Raw genomic sequence first — 20,373 nt, 5'->3', positions numbered from 1 at the left:
GGTATACTTATTTCTCAGGATGATTGGATGAATTTATGTAGGATAGTATGACTAAAGTTATAAATGTAAGGTATCGATTAGTTCATTATAATTTTATTCATCAATTAATATTTAACTCTGGAAAAATTAAGGAGATATAATTTTATTTATTCGGATTTAACGTTTTAAATGTCATAAGGATGTAAATTCTTTTTTACATTTTACTTGGTCATGTCAAACAGTGAAACCTTTTTGGAATAAACTTAAGGAATTCTTAAAAGTTATTTTGAAAGTGAAATTTTCATTAGATCCTTTAGTATTTTTGTTGGACAATATTAAGAGGATTAGCTTAGAATTAAAATTAAATAGATTTCAAATTGCTTTTTTGAGATTGGCATTAGCTGTAGCTAGAAAATGTTTGGTAATTACTTGGAAAAATTAGACTGATTTGAGTATTCAGGGATGGCATATGGAGTTGAGGTCTTGTATTTCCATTGGAAAAGATAATATAATTTACGTGATGATTTTTTTTATTGTAAAGCTTGGAGTCCATATTTGGATTCTATGGGGTTGAATTGTTAAATCCCCTCGTTGCACAGTAGTGGTGTTACTCCAAACCATGGTAATTAACTGATGAAATTTGCTGTTATGTGATCTCCTTTTTCCTTTTGGGGTCGGTTAGAGGGGGGTGGGTTGTAGGGGATTAGTTTTAAAATATCATGTATGTATTCTGTGTATTGTTCTTCAAGTTTTATTCATTAAAATGAATAAATGTTTCAACATATGGCATCATGATTCAATAAATAAAATTTTCAAAAGAAAAATGAAAAGGAAGGTCATTTAGCACCCAGTAAGGACTGGAGAATTTCACTTGTCCCCGTACCAAAATGTTGTCCACTGACTAATTAGTCAGCTGAAGTGCCTATATTGCAAAACTGGTGGTCTTTGTCTTGCTTCTACAATTCTGGAAGCAATCGAAGATTTCCAAGTGAATAACATTGCACAGGATAAGAGGACTGATTGAAGCCACAAATTACTTCAGGAAAACTAATTCTAAAATTACATGAAATGCAATGAAAATCATACTGGTAATGAGAAGCACAAGTTCGGCCTAAAATAAAGAGTTTTTTTTTAAAAAAAAGCTACTTTCCCCAAGAAATAGGTTTTAAAAATTGCTGTTGATCCATTGCAGCATTTTATAACTCTACTTGCAGGATAAACAGCTTATGGCAAGCCTGTCGTAATTGTAAAGTTATAAATGAATAAAGAATGGTATGAATAAAGAACAAGTCTTATTTTAATAACTGATAATGAGATTTTATTCCTCCATTTTGCCTATGCATATCAATCAATATGTGTAATGCAAACTAGTAGCTTTCTCCAATTTTAATTTCAACTCCAGCAGATTTACTGATCAACTCCATGGAATGTGGAACAAGTGACAAAGATGAAATGGCACTGCTGAATGAAATACTAAATGGGACATCACTGGAAGAGGGTGACTTCAGCAGGGAATGGCAGACAGTATTCGGAGATCTGAGTTCACCTTTCAATCCAACAGCTGGGGAAGTTGACCAATCTCTCTCCCCTTCAGGCTTCCTTCCTTCTCAACTTTTTGATAAAAGTGTGGGCGATGCATCATTTTCAGCCACTGGTAAGCATGGAAAACTGAGGATTATACCACAAACTATTTTGTAGTGATAATGTGCCCCTTAAGTTATTTACCCAAACATCTTTGTAGTTATTTTAAAAAAATCTATGTAGAAGTTTTTTCGACTTTAATTATATTGCGGTTTCCACTTGAGTTCAGGTTTGTCATAAAATAATGATGAAAAGGCTTTTTTGCGAACAGATTGAGGTTATATCTTAATATTAATCCAGTTGTGTGAAAAGCACAATTTGCACAGTCTAGAATTACAATGAAAATGAACATCATTTAGCACCAAGTAAAGACAGCATGACAGCACTGTTATGAGGTTAATTCAGATGCCTAATGACTGCAGGTACAAAACTGTATAAGCTTGTTGATTAATGCTTTCATGTTCCCGATAGGAGGAGGGAATAGTATGTGTGCCAGGCTGTGATGGGTTCTTCAGTATATTGGCTGCCTTTCCTTGGCAGTAGGAGATGTAGATGGAGTTGGAGGAGGGAGTTTGTTCTGAGCTGCATTCACTACCTTATGTAGCTTCAGATATTGAGCAGAGCAGCTCCCATATCACACCATGATGCATCCAGCAAGCATGCTTTCATTGATTCACCTGTAAAAGTTGTTGAAGGACAAGAAGGACATGACAAACTTCTCTGGTCTAAGAAAATAGAGGCAATGGTGTGGCTTCTTGATGCATCAATATGCTTGTCCATATATTCATGTCACTGGAAATATTTATTCCTGAAAACTGGAAGCCATCGACTCTTTTGACTTCAGCATCATTAATGTGAACAAGGGTGTGGACTCTAACCCCTCTCCTGAAGTACATATTTATCTTCTTAATAGTTGACCTAATTAATTTTCAGCTCTTCCATTCAACAAAATTATGTACCTTGTCCATTTTCAGTGATTACCAGTTTGCCTGACCTATTAAGCATCAAAAAATCTCTCGAATGAAGCTTTGAATAAACTGACAGTGCACCAAAACCTGAGGTTGATTATTGCAAAACCTGTAACCAGAAAAAATGTACTCAACGTCTTATGCTGTGATCATGTAACTCACCAAGAGAAAACTAGCTCAACCTCCATTTTGTCAATCCCTCTCAATCTAGTGCAACTCAGCAAAAGCATCCTTCATTCTTGTAAATGTCATGGGGTTGTGCACCATTTCTCAAAGCTCTTTGTAGGTACCCCTTGGACTTTTAGCTTGTAAAATCATATTGCACTAACTGGTATTCCATTACATCCCTCTTTTGGTATATACTAAAACTGCATGCACAACTGCAAATGTGGTCTCAACAAGGTGCCCCTTACATTTGTACTCCCAAAGCCTTTTGAAATAATGATCAACATGCCACGTTACAACAAAATTGATTGCTGTACTCATATCTTTCCATTCTAACTTCCAAACTGGCACATTATTTACAATTGTCATTTCTCATTCTACCCAGCTTTATAATTATAGCTTTTACACCACAGTAGTTTTGTATTGAGAATCACTTCTTCAATACTCAAATGGCTATGACCTTAAAGTGAAGTAGATTTTCAACTGAACCATTGGGGTGCAAAACAGGTGTGTCTTCTGGAAACAAACTTATTTTCATTTCCAAAGGTATTTAACTCAAGTGATGACTCTAAATAGCAAGTGTCCAATAATGTTATTAATTCATTCAAGTCTAAATACCGTATATGCCATTATATAGGATGACTTGTGTAAAGGACAGCCCCGGAATTTCCAACTAAGATGTTGGTTTTGAGTGATACCCTTTGTGCAAGATGACCCCAAGATCTGGCTGACCAGTGGATGTTGTTAAAAGCAAATCACTGTAACCAATCATTTAAAGATTTAAATTTTATTTGGGTATTTTAAAATAAACCACAGTCAGCTCCTGTAACAGGCTGTTTAAAGCTTGTAAAGAGCTAATAGGAGTCCGACTGGGCAGATGGACCCTGTGGAGAAGGGCTGAGACTTTACAAATAACTAAAGGGGCATGCGCAAGATGGAGGTGGTATTGCGACTTTGTTTTCAAGTTAAGAATTTTTAGACTCTTGGTATAGCATGACCCGATTTCAAGATCATCCTAATCAATGGCATGTAGGTACGTCCAATAAACTTTTTCCCTTGGTAACTAATCATGGCTGAGATAAAGTTACATTACTTAAAAATAACTTTTTTCCCATTAAAGTTGTATCGTTCATGTGCTAGATGTCTAAGTATCTTGAAGACATTGGCAAATCAAAGCTAAAATTAAATTTTCTGAAGTTTCAAGACCAATTTTTTATGGTTTTGTTTGATTTCCACTTTTTAAATATTTAAGATCGCCATGCATGCATTATTTGTTAGGTAAGCTCACAATTATAGTACCCACCAATATGCCATTCAAGTAGAATAGATTTAAGTGCCTTGCCCCAGATCTTTAATGTGATGATCAGCTAAGTTACAAGAACATTTAGGGACTACTGGTTCTAAAATGTTATTCCTGCTACTCAATAACTTGCATTGCAAAATCTACCTGCAAAAACTGTAATTTTATTAAAAATTAAAAGCTGTAGAAAAAGTGGCCATCCAGGCCTCCATCATTTTATAAGTTCATGGCTAATCTTAGTGATTTCAGATTTATTGTCATACAACCCTCAGTTTCTTTTTCTGCAGTCACAGCAGAATTATCACTAATTGGTAGTGCAAAAAAAATGTACACAGTGTAAACAAACAGTGCATTACAGAGAGAATAAAAAAGAAAATCAATAATGTGCATGAGTCCTTAAATGAGTTCCTTATTGAGTTTATTGCTGAAGAGTCTGATGGTGGAGGGGTAGCAGCTGTTCCTGAACCTGGTGGTGCGAGTCTTGTGGCACCTATACCTCTTTCCTGATGGCAGCAGCGAGAACAGCGTGTGCTGTCATGTGGGTCTTTGATCAGTGCTGCTGCTCTCTGACGGCAGCATTCCTTGTAAATGTACTCACTAGTGGGGAGAGTTTTGCCTGTGATGTCCTGGGCTTTTGCACCACCTTTTGGAGGGCTTTATGCTCAGAGGTATTGATGTTCCCATTCAGTTGCAGCTGATCTGAATCCTCTAACAGACAAATGTAGAAATCTAAAAACCATCAAACTTGGTTTCCAGTTTAATTCCTTCATTTTTCTAGCTGGCCTGAATGATAATCCTTTTTTTTTAAACCTCATTTCTGACCCTGTATTGTCACCGTAAACAGTCCATTTCTGAAATACAGGGATACGGTTCCATGATGCCCTCAACAGACTCTACAAACCCCAGTCTCTTGGGAGTTTCCCCCCTCTCCCTGCAACTGTATGGACAACTTCTCCATGGCCTGTGTCAACTTTCGACTCACTGTCAACATTAAAAAGACTGAAGTCATGCACCAGCCTGCACCTCATGCATGTACACAGAACCCAAAATCACAATTAAAGGGTGGAAACTACAGGCAGTGGATCAGTTCATTTACCTTGGCAGAACCCTCTCCCGAGGATTGACTATTAATACAGAAGTTAACTGCAGAATAGCAAAGGCAAGTTCTGCTTTCAGAAGGCTGTATTTCACTGTATGGGAACATCGAGGAATCAGTCTAGCATCAAAAATGAAGGTCTACACAGCTCACTACCCCCTTGCATCCCTGTGAAACATGGACTGTGTATCAAAGGCATTCAAGACAGCTTCACCATTTTAACATGACTTGTCTTCGCAGAGTATTAGGCATCAGATGGCAAGACAAAGTACCAAACACTGAATTTCTCTCTAAAGCAAGTCTGCTATCAGTCCATACACACTGTTGATGACAGCACAGACGTTGGGGGGGTCAGGTCATGTCATTCGTATGCTGGTGAGCACATACCCAAGCAACTCCTTTTTGGAGAACTCTCTGCTTGTAGACACTTGCATGGAGGACAGAAGAAATGTTCCAAAAACACTAAAGGCCTCCCTGAAGTCACTTGACATAATCACAACCACCTGGGAAATGCTGGCACAAAACCACCTACCTGACGTAGCCTTACCCATACGGGCTGTCAAGCTTGTGAAGCACAACATAAGCGCGAGCTGCAAAAGTCCAGAGCCATCAGCTCAACAACTGCAGTAACTACACGTCTGCCCAACATGTGGCAGGACATTCCGTGTCCAAATTGGCTTGACCAGTCATCTTCAGATACATCGCATTCATTCTTAAAGTGACTAATGGTGTCAAGGTCTTCATCAACGACGATGGATGAATGTCCATTTCTGTAATTTCCTAGCCATTATTTCACTAACCCCTGAACTAATCATTCTCACCTTCACAAACAAGTTTGTCTAAAACTGCTGAAGGTGTCCAAGCTTAATATCTTCCTTCATCACTGTGGCCATTACCTATCCATACATAATGCCATTGTTTTAAATGTCTTGCCCTCTGCAAGAATGCTCAAGTATGCAATCTCCATCTCCCCTTCAATTCTGTCCTTTTGTTTTATCCTTGCTTCCATATTTTCTCTCTCCCTCTCTCTCTCATTCCTTTTGTTTAAGATGTTTCTTTGAAGCAACTCTTTGATTATGCTTTCGGCTAGCTATCCCAAAGACCCCTCCTTCTGCTAGATATCTGCCTAATTATAGGACACTATAATATTTCAAAGGTTATATTAAATGCAAGTTAAGTCATTACCAGTGAACAGATCAGCATCTCAAAAGATGGCAGCGGGGAAGCACACAGGTTAAAAGAATGAGATTTGGTATTAAATAGGTAAAGAAGTGCAAATTCCTCTTGGTCAATAGGTATGAGCAAATCAGCAGTATTTTTTAAACATATTCAATTTTATATTTCATCCTGATATGAATTTTACCTCTTGGATACCAGAAAGAGAAGTGTGTATGGCAGTCAAAGAGATTTGAAAAAAAGACATATTTGTGTGAAGGGAGACAGGATTTTTACTTTTAACTTCAATACAGTTCAAATTAATGCGATGGGAGTAAATCTATAACAAATCCTGATTGTGATGGGACTATAGCACAAACACATTTAAGTTTTGTCAAACTGGCAGCCTCAGTTAGAAAGATGAAACTTGGTTGAATGATGCACTACTATGTCACTAAAACCAAGGAGCTGATTTTTGACTTCAGGAAGGGAGAACCAGAGGTGTACGATCCAATGAACATTAGGAGTTCAAAGGTCGAGAGGGTGAGCAAATTTAAATTCCTGGGAGTCACTATCTTAGAGGATCTTTCCTGGACTCAACACACTAATGTCATTGTGAAAAAACCACATCAGTGGCTCTGCTTCCTCAAGATTTTGCAGAGGTTCGGAATAATATCGGAAATCATGGGAAGCCTCCTCAGGTGTGTAGTGGAAAGTGTCCTGACTGGCTGCATCATGGCCTTGTATGGGGGTATCAATACTTTAAGTGGAAAGCCCTGCAAAACATTGTGTACGCAGCCTGGCAAAACTATCCCCACCATTGAGAAAATCTACATGGACTGCTGCCATTGGAGAGGACCAGCAATCATCAAGGATCCACACCACCCAGAACATGCTCTGTTCTTGCTATTGCCATCAAGAAAGAGGTTTAGGTACCACAAAACTCTTATCACTAGATTCAGGAACAGTTGCCCCTCCACCATCAGACTCCTCAACAATAGATTCAATCAGAGACCCATTTAAGGACTCTTACTTTCCATATTATTTATTACTTTCTGTGTTGCACAGTTGTTTGCATTTCTCTTGTCTATATTTTTTTTTATCTTGTTCAGTTTTTTTACACTACCGATGAGTAAAAGTGCTGCAGGTGGGGACCTGCGGAGAGTTGGGACCAGAGACACAGTGCTCCTCCGTGGGGCCCAAACCCCCAGTCCGATTGCTTTCGATTCTGTACAGGCTTTAAATTCCTGTGACCACGGGGTCTGGACCCAAGATGATGGTGCCTATGATCGGCCACAGACACAACAGGTTGCAGACTCCTGGGAAGCAGAGGACTGGTGCAGGGCACCATAAAATGGGAGAGCGCCCCACATTCCTTGATTGAGATGGAGAAGCAAAGTTGCCCACGGGACAGTGACCATGGCAGCAGAGGAACCCATGTATGCTGCTGGAGACTGGCTGAAGGGGTACCAGATATCAGCACGGATGTGAGAGGGTACTGAAGGGCTCCTAATAGTGGTGGAGGTTTGGATCTGAAGTTTGTGTTGCCGATGGTTTAGATTCTGTATGGCTACTGAAGAGCTGGAGGCCAATCCACGGACATTCTTTTTTTGCTTCACATTTTCTGATTTAGGCACCTGGCAATTTCTACTGATGGGGGATCTGAGTGCCTTGCAGCAGACTAAAGGCAATTTCATGTAATATTGCACTGTTTTTATTACACGACAATGAAGGAATCTTGAAATTTTGTCTGGTCCATAGAAAAAAATCTCAAGGTTATATGAGATGCCGTGTAAGTACTCTGACAAGAAACATGAACAGGCATGGTGGGGTTTAGTTCTACAGTGCATCTGTCTGTGCATAATAAAATCAGAAAATGCTGGAAATAGCAGGTTAGGATACGTCTATGGAACGAAAAATAGTTTTAACTGCTCATGTCCAAAATCCTTTCTCGGAACTGTCTCCAGCAATTTGTGTTTTTATTTCAGATTTCAGCAGCTGCAGTTTTTTTTAAAATATTGTCAGTACAGACTTGACTTGGGAATGTTTAATGTTGGTATTGGTGCTTGAAGTGGGATTAGTCCCATTCTTCAGTACTTGTGCTTCACTTTGACAGGCACAAAAATATAAAGAGGAAAACCAGAAATACAGATTTGAATAGATAAGCAATATTGTAATGAGTTGTTCTAGAATCCATGCTCCTGTCAAAGGTGAAATTTAAAAAGTGATCTGTGATCTTTTCAGGCCAGCCAAAAATGATCAAGTTCTTGATTTTGGCTGTGCTATGTCAGGAATGCAGTCTCTTTATTCACCTCTTTTTATAATAGGATTTGACATAATTTGTCTTGTTCATCAAACGAGATATTAAAGGAAATATTCACCTTGCCCATTTGTGTCACAGAAAAAAAAAGCATGGTTTTGCATTGATAAATATATTGCACTCTTTTAAAAAAAAATGTAAATGGAATTGCCCAAAATCAGTTTCAGCATTTCAGAAATTAAAAATTTGAGGTTATTCCCATGTATGAATAATTCTTCCTATTTAGTGACATCTCATTGCTTCTTTCAAAATTGGACTCGCCATTTTGAAAGAAAAAATTGTCAGTGGGCTTGTCCCAATTTCAGGCAGGATTTATGAATGAGTTTGATTTGCATACAAATTACAGGGCAGTGATTGACGAAGACAGTTCTCATAGGAGTCTCAATACTAGGAGAATTGTAGTTGGCTGGCTTTGGTTATATAATTTAAATTAATATGTTGCTTGAATAGCTTCTCCCAGATGAGTGGCATGTAAAGTGAGAATGGAGGAAAATAAGTACATTCCAGAGTTGCCTTCTGCTCTCTTTAGTACATTGAGGAAAATGTTGGGTTAATCAAATAGCCAAGTTTTAAAATGAGCTCTTATGAAAATAATTTTGATGCTTGGAGTGCGCAGTTCTAGTATTCTGGATTGGTGAACCTGAGGTTATATTAATTTAATTTCTTTGTCTTCTGCTGAGTACAGAAAGGGAAAGATTCAATGTGAGTACGTTGGCTGGGAAATTGTCAAATATGCTGTAGAATTCCCAATTTGGAATTGACTCATGTCATTTTGGGGCTATTCACATCAGGGCTTTATGGCCAGAATACAAGGTTTCGGGTTGAGATATCTGACTGGCTGAATCAAATCCACAGTTTTATTTACTGATAAGCCCAAACTCTGACTAAATTCCTCAAGTTTATAGGTGGTTGGGGGTAAGTTATAGTGGACAAAGTTCAGAGAGAAAGAGAAACAAGGCTTTTCCACCAGCTATCCCAGAATTAAAACTGACAGGCCAGGTGCACTTTGCATTACGAAATGGAGGCCAAATTCAATCAGCAGAGGAGTGATTATGTTCAGAGCAGGTGCCGAGAGAATGATAATCTCGTGGAACTGAGGTTAAGCAAATTCCTGCATCATGTAGAATTAAGAACCTCAAAGAGCACACTTTGACCTTGTATAAGTAGTGGAAGAGTGAATGACCTTGCATGTTGAACAGGAACCTACCCTATTGGACACCAGTTGCCTCATCCATGAAAAAGGCTGTGGTTCCCACAGGATCTCATTAGCTTCCTCAGAACTCACAAATCTGAATGGGTCATCCTTGATCTGAGGGGACAGCATAGGAAGCAGCAAAACACCCTTCAAATTGACGCTTCTTGCCCTGGGAAAAATTGTCCCAGCTAGTGATAGTATGCCTCCCACCGCCACCTTCCTTGCTATTACTGATGAAGGATTATGGCTAGAAATGTTGTCTATTGCCTTCACCGAGTTCCTCAAGCTTTCCAGCATCAGTCTTTTTTGGTTGCTTCCATGAATGGAGTGGGTTTGGGAGGTAGAGACAAAATCTGGAGTGTCACTTAAAAGAAAATAGTAAAGGCATAAAAAAGACTAAAAATATCTGAAGAGGAACAAATAATGTTCTTCCTGTGCTGTCATTGCTATAATTTGCTGAAAAACATGTCCTTAAGTCTGAGCCCATGGAATGGTTTTAGAATCTTGGTGCTGAGCTGTGAGCAGGAATACTTCACTTGGAAGTGCTCTAAAATAGTTAAGTACACTTAATGTTGTACTCATGAAGGTGCCATCTTTCAGGTGCAAAGTTTAAATTGAGGCCCTGCCTGATCTCTTCAGATATTCAAGTGTAATTTCAAAGAAGAACTGAGATGTTGTTCCCAGTGTCATTATTAAAATTAATTTTCTGCTTTGCTGTGGAACTGGGAATATAGTTAAAAAAAACTCAATGCTGGAGAAGCAGAGTGCTTTATAGAGCAAATGTTTCTATACATAACCAATGTTACTGGCTTGAGCTCTTCGTCATGGAGTCTTCAGACTTCCACGTTTTACAACTGCAAGTATAGCTCGGAAATACGCTATTGGTTCTCAATCAGTAGGAGATTTAAATGAATACATAAACTAAACACTTTAACTACATATAATCAAGTTGCATGCAAGTAGTTCTGCAATAGAGTGTGCATTTGTAAATCTGATACTAATCCATAATGACAAAATGTATGTCAAGGTCATATGGATTAAAGTTGATAAATAATTTTTTCTCTTTGCTGATTTTTTTAAGGCTGGATAGCAGATGATCTCAATATTCAACCTACATCTCAATCAAAAGAGCTGATAAATGGATTCATTGAAAACAAGAGTAAGAATCAATTTAAAGGTAACTGTTCCATCTGCTATTTAGTTGTAATATAAACTTTTAATAAGGACTGAAATAAGATCCAAAGTGTGTATAAAAGGGACAAACTCTACCTACTTAAATGTATAGAATGTGAAATAATATAGACCCTTTGGCCCACGATGTTGTGGTGATCTATATAAAACTACTCTGTCAATCTAACCTCATAACCGTCTATTTTTTATTATGTCCATGTGCCTATCTAAGAGTCTTTTAAATGTCCATATTTTATCAGTCTTCACCACCACCTTGACCATGCATTCCAGACACCCACTACTCTGTGCATACTAATTAAAAAAAAACCCTGACATTTTGTCCACAAATGTCCTCTTGGACTGCCCGTCATAACCTCATCACCTCTCATCCTCCTTCGCTCCATAGAGAAAAGCTCTGTTGACTTTCTCCAATCCACGTAACACTATGCACCCTAAATCTTCCACATCCTTCCTATAAAAAGACAATCAGAGCTGAACAGAATACTCCAAATGTGGTATAATCAGAGTTTTATCAAGATGCAACATTTTCTCACAGCTGTTGAACACAATTCCCCAACTAATGTAGACCAACAAACCATTTGCCACCTTAATCACCCTATCAACTTGTGTGGCAACTTTGAGGGATCTATTGACTTGGACCCCAAGATCATCTTGTTTCTCTGCATGGCTAAGAGTCCTCCCATTAACCATGTACTCTGCCTTTGAACTTCCAAAGTATAATCACTTGTCCCAATTGAAATCCATTGCCACTTCTCAGCCCAACTCTGCATTCTCTTTACTGCAAGATCCTTCAAGTACAAAAGGCCAGGCTCTCTGGCTTCCTACCACTGAGGCCACTTGAAATACAATTTTCTACTTTCCCTTGGGTTCAATGGGCTTTTCAATCCAGCCTAATTCGCAGGCCCTCAGTAATAATCTTGCTCAGATCCAAACAGACTCTTTGCACAGTAATAAGTTGCTTGTTCAAAGATTGTCAGGCCAATTTGACAGGGCTTTCAGTTAACAGATCCATAATCAATAAGTGCTTTTCTATAGAAGATTTAACAACAGTACAAAGCTAGCAGCCATCTAATCCTCCACTATAGTCAGGAATAAGTGGTGAAATAAATAGTATTCTGAGTTTACTCCTTTTACTTCTTTTAATAATGTGGAAACATTCATCCAGAGAAGGCTACTTAACCAAAAGTTTTAAATTGACTGTATCCAGTTAGTTGATTGAAATTCCTGTAATTGCCTGAATTTGTGTCCTTTTCCAAAATAATTCTCAAATGTGTTTTTCCATTTCTCTTCAACTGTTTGGAGGACAGTGGAACATTCCCAACAGTGTGCAAGTGATTTTTGTTACATGTCCTATTTTGTCAATAAATCTGTAGCAGATGTGTTGCTACATAGAGGCACAATCACCATCTATGGTCTGATTACATTGAAGCCCAAAATCATATTTCATCCTTGCAGAATTTGAGTAAAATTGCATCTGCCATTTATTATAATTTGAAACATCATTCAGAAAATATGATGTAATGCAGTCTGACAGATAAGCTATATTTATTTTCCTATGTAAAATTATTATTAGATTCAGCCAGTGGCAGATTAACTACCACCTGGACACCCCAACCCCCAGTGATGACTTCCCCTCATACATTCTAAATTTATCCGCCGGGTGGGTATGTACTTGGGGTGTGTGTATATACACTACGCTTGGCAACAGCCCAGTGGAGAGGGGTTGTGCCGGTAGTGATGTGCCTTGGTGCCGGGGCTCAGAGAAATAACTAGAATCGAAAAACAGTAGGGTAAAAAAAAATTAGGTATCGGTGAATTTCTAAGATGCAATGCACTTTCATTTAATCTATTATTAAACGTATATTTCCATTTCCACATTGTTCCCCGACCTTGCCTTTCCTCTAATTACATCGATTGAAAGAGAATACTTTGTCCAGGGTCCGCTTTTGCTTGTGCCTTGACAACACGATTGAAAGCTTCCCAGTTGACCGATTCAGATTTATTCAATCATAAATACCACACTGAAAATGCAGATATATTTCTGTTCGTTGGGAGACTTGCAAAAAGGAGGTTATTTTTATGAAGCATGTTAACTTGGGACACTACCGGGATATGAGAGGCTCTCAGGAAATGGCGAGGTGACTGCAGTTTGCATTGAAAGGTAATGACTTTACCCCTGGCTTTGAGGCAAAACATAGGCTGAAACAGCAGTGAAGTTCAAGGAATGAAGATAGATTGTCTCTCTCTCTCTCCCTCCCACCACTATGCCCTTGGGACACTCAAACCCAGCCTATTTGCTGAAAACCCCATTTTTTCAGGCAGTGCAGTGTGGATCACAGAGACTCATGAGGTAAATAAAATCGTTAGTGGCCCCTTGCGATTCTAACACCAATGATCTTAAATCAGAGCGCCAGCCCTTGACGTGGGGGACTCCTAAACTCTTCCTTGTTATGATGTCATTCAGCGTACTGGAGATTTTGGGCAGGATTCAAACCAATCCTCCACCTTCCCACCAAATTATTAGATTTTCAACTTCTCTCTAACCAAACTGGACATTAAAATTCTAATAGTTTGCTGAGGAGTGGGGAGGTTGAAAATTAAAGCAGCTCGCCTGGAGGCAGTTAGTGGCACTCTGGTGGGACTGGTGGGCCACCTCAGAGAGGCCCCTCAGTCAGTCACCCAGGCCCAGTGGCACCCACCAGCATGCCACTAATTACTTAACTACCTCTGGGTGAGCTGCTTTAATTCAACCCCCCCCCCAATCATCCTCCACCTTCCCACCAAATTATTTGATTTTTAATGTCTCTCTGACCAAATTGGATGCCAAAAAATGTAATAGTTTGGTGGGAAGGTGGTGGATCACACACACTACAAATCTTCATGCCACTGCCAGTTCCCAGGAACCATCCCAGCAATGGCCCACACGTCACAGTCAAAGGCTTCACCCATGCAGTAAGTGTGAAACAGGCTACCCTTTACTGAGTAGGCTGAAACTCGTGGCCCATTACCCTCCAGAACCCTGGGCTTCAACCTAATGGTTAATCTGTCACTGGATTCAGCAAGTAATGTAAATATGTGACACTTTGTGTGCTTGCAGCTGTCCAGAAAAATTCAACTGACCTGTCCACGTGGTTTAACCTTTTTGCTGACTTGGACCCATTATCAAATCCTGATGCTATTGGAAGAACTGACAAGGAGCACGAGTTCCTCAATGCATGACGCACACTTGTACAAGCAGTAATCATGACTATAGTATTGTAATCTTTGGTAAGTCTATTGATTGTTGAGCTCTATAGCCTAATTTTCTAATATTTCACTCATTATGACCAGCTGAGAAAATGTTTAATTATTTTTATCAGCCCAAAAAAAATCTATTAAAAAGAATCTGTAAATTTTGCAGCCTTGTTGCCAAATGAAAGAGTAGAAAGTAAACTAATTTTTGTTCATTTAAGTAAATGCTTTCTGTTCTTTCCTACCACCGACAATGAATCTGCTAAATTCCACACCTTTATCAGGGGATCATCACCCCACCATATTGTATATGCATCTCATTCTAAAACAATCCTTAATTAGTTGATAATGATTATATTTTCATTGGTTCATTTTGAGGTTATAAAACTGCACAGCTAAACCATAATTATTATCAGCAAAAAATGCCAACAAATCATTACGAATTTTCTTTGGCTGGACCATAACATTGCAATTAGTACATCTCTGAATCATAGATAAAGAAGTATGGCTCTTGCACTGACAAGCAAGGCTGTAGCAATATCAGCCCAGAGTACCCACTGGATCCTTGACAGGAATTTCAAACCAGAACTTTCTATTCCCCAAAAAAGTTTGGTCAGTTTTAGAGGGAAGAGGAGTGACCACAACATGGGGGTTAAAAAATTGGGCCTAATTGTACCCATTGTTCTGGCAAAAATGAATAAAGAGTACCAGTGTTAGACTATAACCAACACCTAATCAGCTGACAGTTGGAGTGTTTTGTTCATTAACAATCTGAAAAGTTCCCAATGGACTTTAGGTTCTCTGCTGAACTGGTTACCAATTGCAGGGCATGTGTCAAACCTACTTACCAGCCTCTCATTACCAATGATATGGAAGCATGTTTGAATTGTCCACCCCTCCTCCTGTGCAGCAGCTATTGTCTACTTACTAGTTTATTCATTTGGGTGGATTGCATGAGACAAGCAGCCCACCCAAGTTATTGAAATGAGGCCAGAGGTCCAATTTTAGACCATATTCTATCCTATCACTTGATTACATTGTGGTGCATAGTACAAAAATGGGAAAAGCAGTTTCTCTGCTGTCGGGCTGATTTTATTTCACCTGTGATATTAAGGTTTTAATTACTCTGATCTGCAAACATTTTTTGGTGAAAGCAAAATCTTCTTTTGAAATGGAAGAACAACATATTTCATAAGTCGTCTCACCAGCACTTTGTTCAAGTTAAAAATATTTTTGCTTACAACTAGATTTTCTTAATGAATCCCAGACAATGGTTGGGCAACTGACCATCTTCTGACCTCACTGATCAAAATTTGGCTATCTGCTATAGGTGGTGCAGCAGACATCATCCATTCTAGGCACACCCAATCATTCATCCTAAAATTATTCAGGACTCCCAATAAAAGACTTGAAAGATCATAACTTTGCACCAATCAGAACTGGGCTGCCAGCCTCCAGTTTAGTTAAGTACAAGGAAAGAAATACAGTGAGAAACTTAAACAAATGTAGCCAGCAGAGGCTGTCTGGAATATTGCACAGTTAGCAGTCCTGCTGGCTCTGTAAGATTTTACACATGCTATTGCAAAGAGAGTCACAGTCACACTAGCATAGGCCCTTTGGCCCAACTCATCTTGCTAACAAAGGGCTAGTACCGCATACTTGCTTTCTCTTGTATTTGTCTTTTGAACTTTGAAATTGTACCAACTTCTACAGTTTCCTCTGACAACCCCTCTGAGTAAAGTCATTGCTCGTCAGATCCCTCTTAAATTATAGACTTATTATTTAGAATAACTGCCAAAAGTAGCAAATAGAAGATTTTAATTCGTGTTTTAAGCCATTTGCCACAATCTCACTATTGTTTTGTAAGAACTAAACATTAAACCAAGTGAAATTTTATTTAAAATTAAAATGGTTAGAATTTTTTTTTCTGAATACATTTTAGATGTGTAGAATAGCAAAGCAATATAAACTGTTTTCTAAAAATCCCACTGGTAAGAGCATCCTTAGTAATAAGGTATCTAATATCACTACCAAGTTTTTTTTAAAGTGTTTAAAATTGCACAATTTCAGGGTTTCTTCCTGTGCTTTTGTCTTGGAGTCATGAAAATAAAACTGTTTCCAATTACTTTTTCCTCTTTTTTGTTTATTTATAATTCCATGACTAAATGATCAGTTGTCAAGATATTGATTCCTATCCCTCTTGCTCTGTGCTAAAGTCAAAAACATCCCAAGCTTTTGTGGGTTCAATGTTGGCTGATTCTAGAGAGAGTCAAGTACTAGGATGAAAAAAAGTGATTGGCTGCTTTTGATACAGAGGCGTAGCCTCAAGTAGCAATTACAAATACACTCCAAATCATTTTTGCCATAATAAATAAGGCTAAGTGTATTTATAATTTCATCCTTGGAATTTTTAGGAACTTCAGTTAAAATGAAAGCACTATACAAGTCATTTAGTGGCTGTGGAAGTGCATCTCCTGGACTTGTCTAATATAGAATCTCATCTTGCTGCTTGACAACTTCTCAAATGATTTGATCAAGTTGATGATATGCTGACAGACTGCCTGTTCCTTCCAAGTGCTACTCTGAACAGACTTGAAGGAGCCTGGGAATACATTTAGAAAAGTGGTAATTTTACCATGGCCAGCATGCATTACTGCATTCCATAATATCAAGCCACATCCCGCTGCTTATGCAGGTGGACAAAATTTAAAGGTTGTTATCAATTCAATACTCTGAAACATCCAAGGTTTTCATCTGTCACCAAGCTGTAACATGATTTGGCCACAATTATGCCACAGGAATTTTGGAGGCTTATTTTATCAAAGCAACATTTTTGATTGCAATAGCAAACTGAACAACTATTTGGTCAAGATTGAATGTACTTGCCTTAAAACTGCTTGAAAGATACGTGGCTCTGTTTTCTTAAAATTATAAACATTCAATAAATGTATGGGATTTGAAGGTTAATTGGGTGGCACAGGTTTTATAGGCTGGAAAGGCCTTTTGCTGTATTATTAAGGAAAAAAAAATCAGTCTTAAGGTGAGATTCCTTGGCATAAGAACAGTTTCTGTGTTCAACATGTCCTATTTTCTGTAATCCATGTCAGTTACTTTATGACTTCTGTTAAAAATATATCATATCAGGATTCATTTTTAAAATAATTTGAATGGTTCTTCCATTGAACAAATTATTTTCATGCAGTTATATGCAATAACAAAAGGACTGCCCGTGTGGTATTAGCACAATCTCTGATCTTTAATGTTACTTTAGTGTTAGCTAATATTCATTAACAACATTAGACTTTAGAGCAATGTGACTAAATTACTAATACAAATCTTTTCACTCAGAGGATGTTTGCAGAACATGTTAAAAAAAAAACAGGGAACACCTGAGACTAAGGTGCTAAACAAATTAATCAAATTTAGAAAATAGATTAAGTATTCTCAAGAGATATTTTTGGTTTATTTTTAAATCTAATAATTAACACAGAATATATCATCAGAGCCCATCTTTGAAAATGCACGATATTTTGTGTAGATTGTTACGCAAAGTCAAGAAAGTGACAAACCTGCTCTCTGAATAAAAGGTTCTGAAGTTGTGTAATGTGAGACCCTACTGTTTCCAGGGCAATGGTCAAATGTTGAGCAATCACAGCAGGCAAAGCTATTGAACCATAGTAATGAAACTACTATTCCTTAAACCCATTCTTGCCCAAGTTGGTCCATGTGTGACTCCAGAACCCATGTATAAACCTTAGGTAGCCACTCTTAACAGAATAAAAATAAAATAGGAAGAACAACCCACCAATGCCTTTCCAGTGACCTTTCAATGCTCTTCTCAAACATCTGTGGATTGATGTCTAAATTGGAGAGTCCACTGATTATAGAAACAATAGCCTAATATATGTATACTGAGAATTACTGTTCACAGCCAATGTCACAGTTTCCAGGTATATCCTATCCCATCAGCAAAATAGGTCCACTTTATGTTGATCTATCGGTAAAAGTGATCAGCCCTGGGTTCTCACCATTGACACCAAACATCTTGAAATCTCATGCCATTAGCTCAGACAGGTTTAAAATCACTTGCAGTTCAACTCAAGAAACAACTTCTTCCAGGATAAAGCAGCTTGCTTGATTGGCGCTCATTCCACCAACCTAAGCATTCACTGTCTGGGCACCACGCACATATCTTTTCTAGTCATTGATCCTCCATACTAAATGTTATTGTTCAACTCATTCTCCAACCTAACCATGGTGGTACTTCACCAAAGGACTGGAAGTGTTCATGGTCACTTAGGAATAGGCAATATATTTTGGTCAAAACAATGACAGTTTTTAACATTTTTTTTGAAAATCAAGATAGTCCTGATTGGCCTGCCATCTTCACCCTCCTCAGTCTCCAGCCCATCCAACACTTTCCTGCTCATAACCCAACTCCATTAGGTACAGTGCTCCTATTGTCCTATAAACCTCTTCATTTCCTGCCTCCTAGATGTTTCTTAGAATGTACTCACTTGTTCCTACATCTCCCAGCATCCTAAAATGCCAATAACCTACCTCTGAGTCATGTCTTAATTTCCTGTTCCACATAAAAATACTTTTGAATTATCTGATTCCACCTGCATTGAATTCGCCCATCGTTATTGAATGAAGATCTACCGGGACCAATGCCTGAAGAGGGCGCACAAAATCAGTGAACCGGTGCAGACTCGAAAGGCCAACATGGCCTGTTTCCGCTCCGTAAATGGTTATATGGTTATGTGATTTAGATGCCATCACTCCAGTGGAAGGATACCAGAGGATATTACTGGCACTCTCTCCAAATGCAAGTTGTTCAAAAAGATGTTAAACAAAATGAAGCAGTAAAACTTTTCTTTTTGCCTAGCATTAACTTCGTGACCTATAAATCCTAACAATACTATATTTTCCTGCTTACAGAAGACAATGAGCTGACCCTCTCCACCTGAGAGACAGTCCATGAGGCAGTGAGCTATTCATGACAACCAGGCATCAGAAGTAGATCCTGAAACCCTGGTACAAGACACCTCCACTGGCTTTGACAATTTTTAGAACCACTTCCTACATCAGCGTTGTTTACAAAGTAATCAATTAAAAATAAAAAACTAATTAATAACAAAATAACAAATATTTAGTTATGGTCAGATCCACTATGTTGGTAGGCTGGCTGTGAAGAGCATGGACCCCTTCCTCCATCTACCACTGGATTTAATGGTGGTCCATTTGCGCAGTTGATGCACAGAAGTGCTGGCACTGAATCCCAGTCAGTGACTCTTGACCTATCACTGGCCAAATGTGTGAAGTCCAACATGCACAAAGTTGCAAACAAGGGACAGCTAAGAGCTCCAGGTAGACCCAGCAGCTGTCAGTTGATTCTGTCTAAATTTGTATTTAATTGGCTTGGAAAAAATTATATACATTGCTAAGTTAATAGAAAGAGTTCAGAAATGATAAAGCCAGCTTTTTTAAGAAAAATGCCATCATGAATATTGAGAATAAGCTTTCTCCACTTGTTGGACATCCAGCTTAAATCTCAGGCACATTCTTCGAGCACCGAGGACAGACACTCTTGGGTATCAATGGACTTACGGAATTACATTTTCACAGCCCTTTCTCCTTCCAAGCTCACCATCTATCACTCACCTATTTATTCCCATTTTGGGATGAGGACATTGTAGACAATCCCAGTAATATTTTGCGTATCACTAACTGCCCTTAAAATTCTGTATATGGCACACGGTGCAGCCATGCTGGTGTTAGAAGGCATAAGCAATGAAGGTAGTTGCCAGTATCAAGAGAAAGGCACTATCTCTTTGGGTCCATTTCTAGACCATCTTTGACCTGAACAAACATTTATAAAGGTTTGAGACTTGTAAAATAATAACAAAGGAATTTATGTTTAAAATGAAGATTAAAATAAACACGTGTACAAAAACATTTAAATTGGCCTTAATAACACAAAACAAAAATCACTACTTACCTTTCTCTCAGTAACCAGTTTCTCTATTTTAATGGGAAAAATGTACTTGTAGATCTAACCTGGTGCAGGTAACAGAAGACGGATTCTTGGCCACACAGTTGGGAAATTTGTGAATGCTGGAGCTGGAGGAACTCAGCAGGTTGAGTGACATCAGTGTGAGATACAGAATGCTTAACTTTTCAGTCTAAAGC

General features: G+C 38.4%; 1 protein-coding gene across 7 annotated transcripts in view; it reads left to right on the top strand.

Annotated features, from left to right (window-relative positions):
• The window catches only part of ica1 (islet cell autoantigen 1), a 165,736-nt gene that overhangs the window by 124,858 nt on the left and 20,505 nt on the right, over window positions 1-20,373 (top strand). For 5 of the 7 annotated variants that reach the window (XM_069913717.1, XM_069913718.1, XM_069913713.1 and 2 more), the window contains exons 12-15: window positions 1,382-1,633; window positions 10,841-10,936; window positions 14,048-14,217; window positions 19,123-19,330. In XM_069913717.1, the coding sequence (XP_069769818.1) occupies window positions 1,382-1,633; window positions 10,841-10,936; window positions 14,048-14,169 (470 nt within the window). In that variant the 3' untranslated portion in view covers window positions 14,170-14,217; window positions 19,123-19,330. Of the gene's footprint in view, window positions 1-1,381; window positions 1,634-10,840; window positions 10,937-14,047; window positions 14,218-19,122; window positions 19,331-20,373 lie in introns of those variants that run through there. The other 2 variants (XM_069913715.1, XM_069913714.1) reach the window with 2 other exon arrangements.

Source organism: Narcine bancroftii, chromosome 1 (genome assembly GCF_036971445.1).
Source record: "Narcine bancroftii isolate sNarBan1 chromosome 1, sNarBan1.hap1, whole genome shotgun sequence".
Classification (NCBI taxonomy): Eukaryota; Metazoa; Chordata; class Chondrichthyes; order Torpediniformes; family Narcinidae; genus Narcine; species Narcine bancroftii.
The sequence above is the reverse complement of the archived record's forward strand: the minus strand, read 5'-3'. Positions and strand labels throughout refer to the sequence as shown.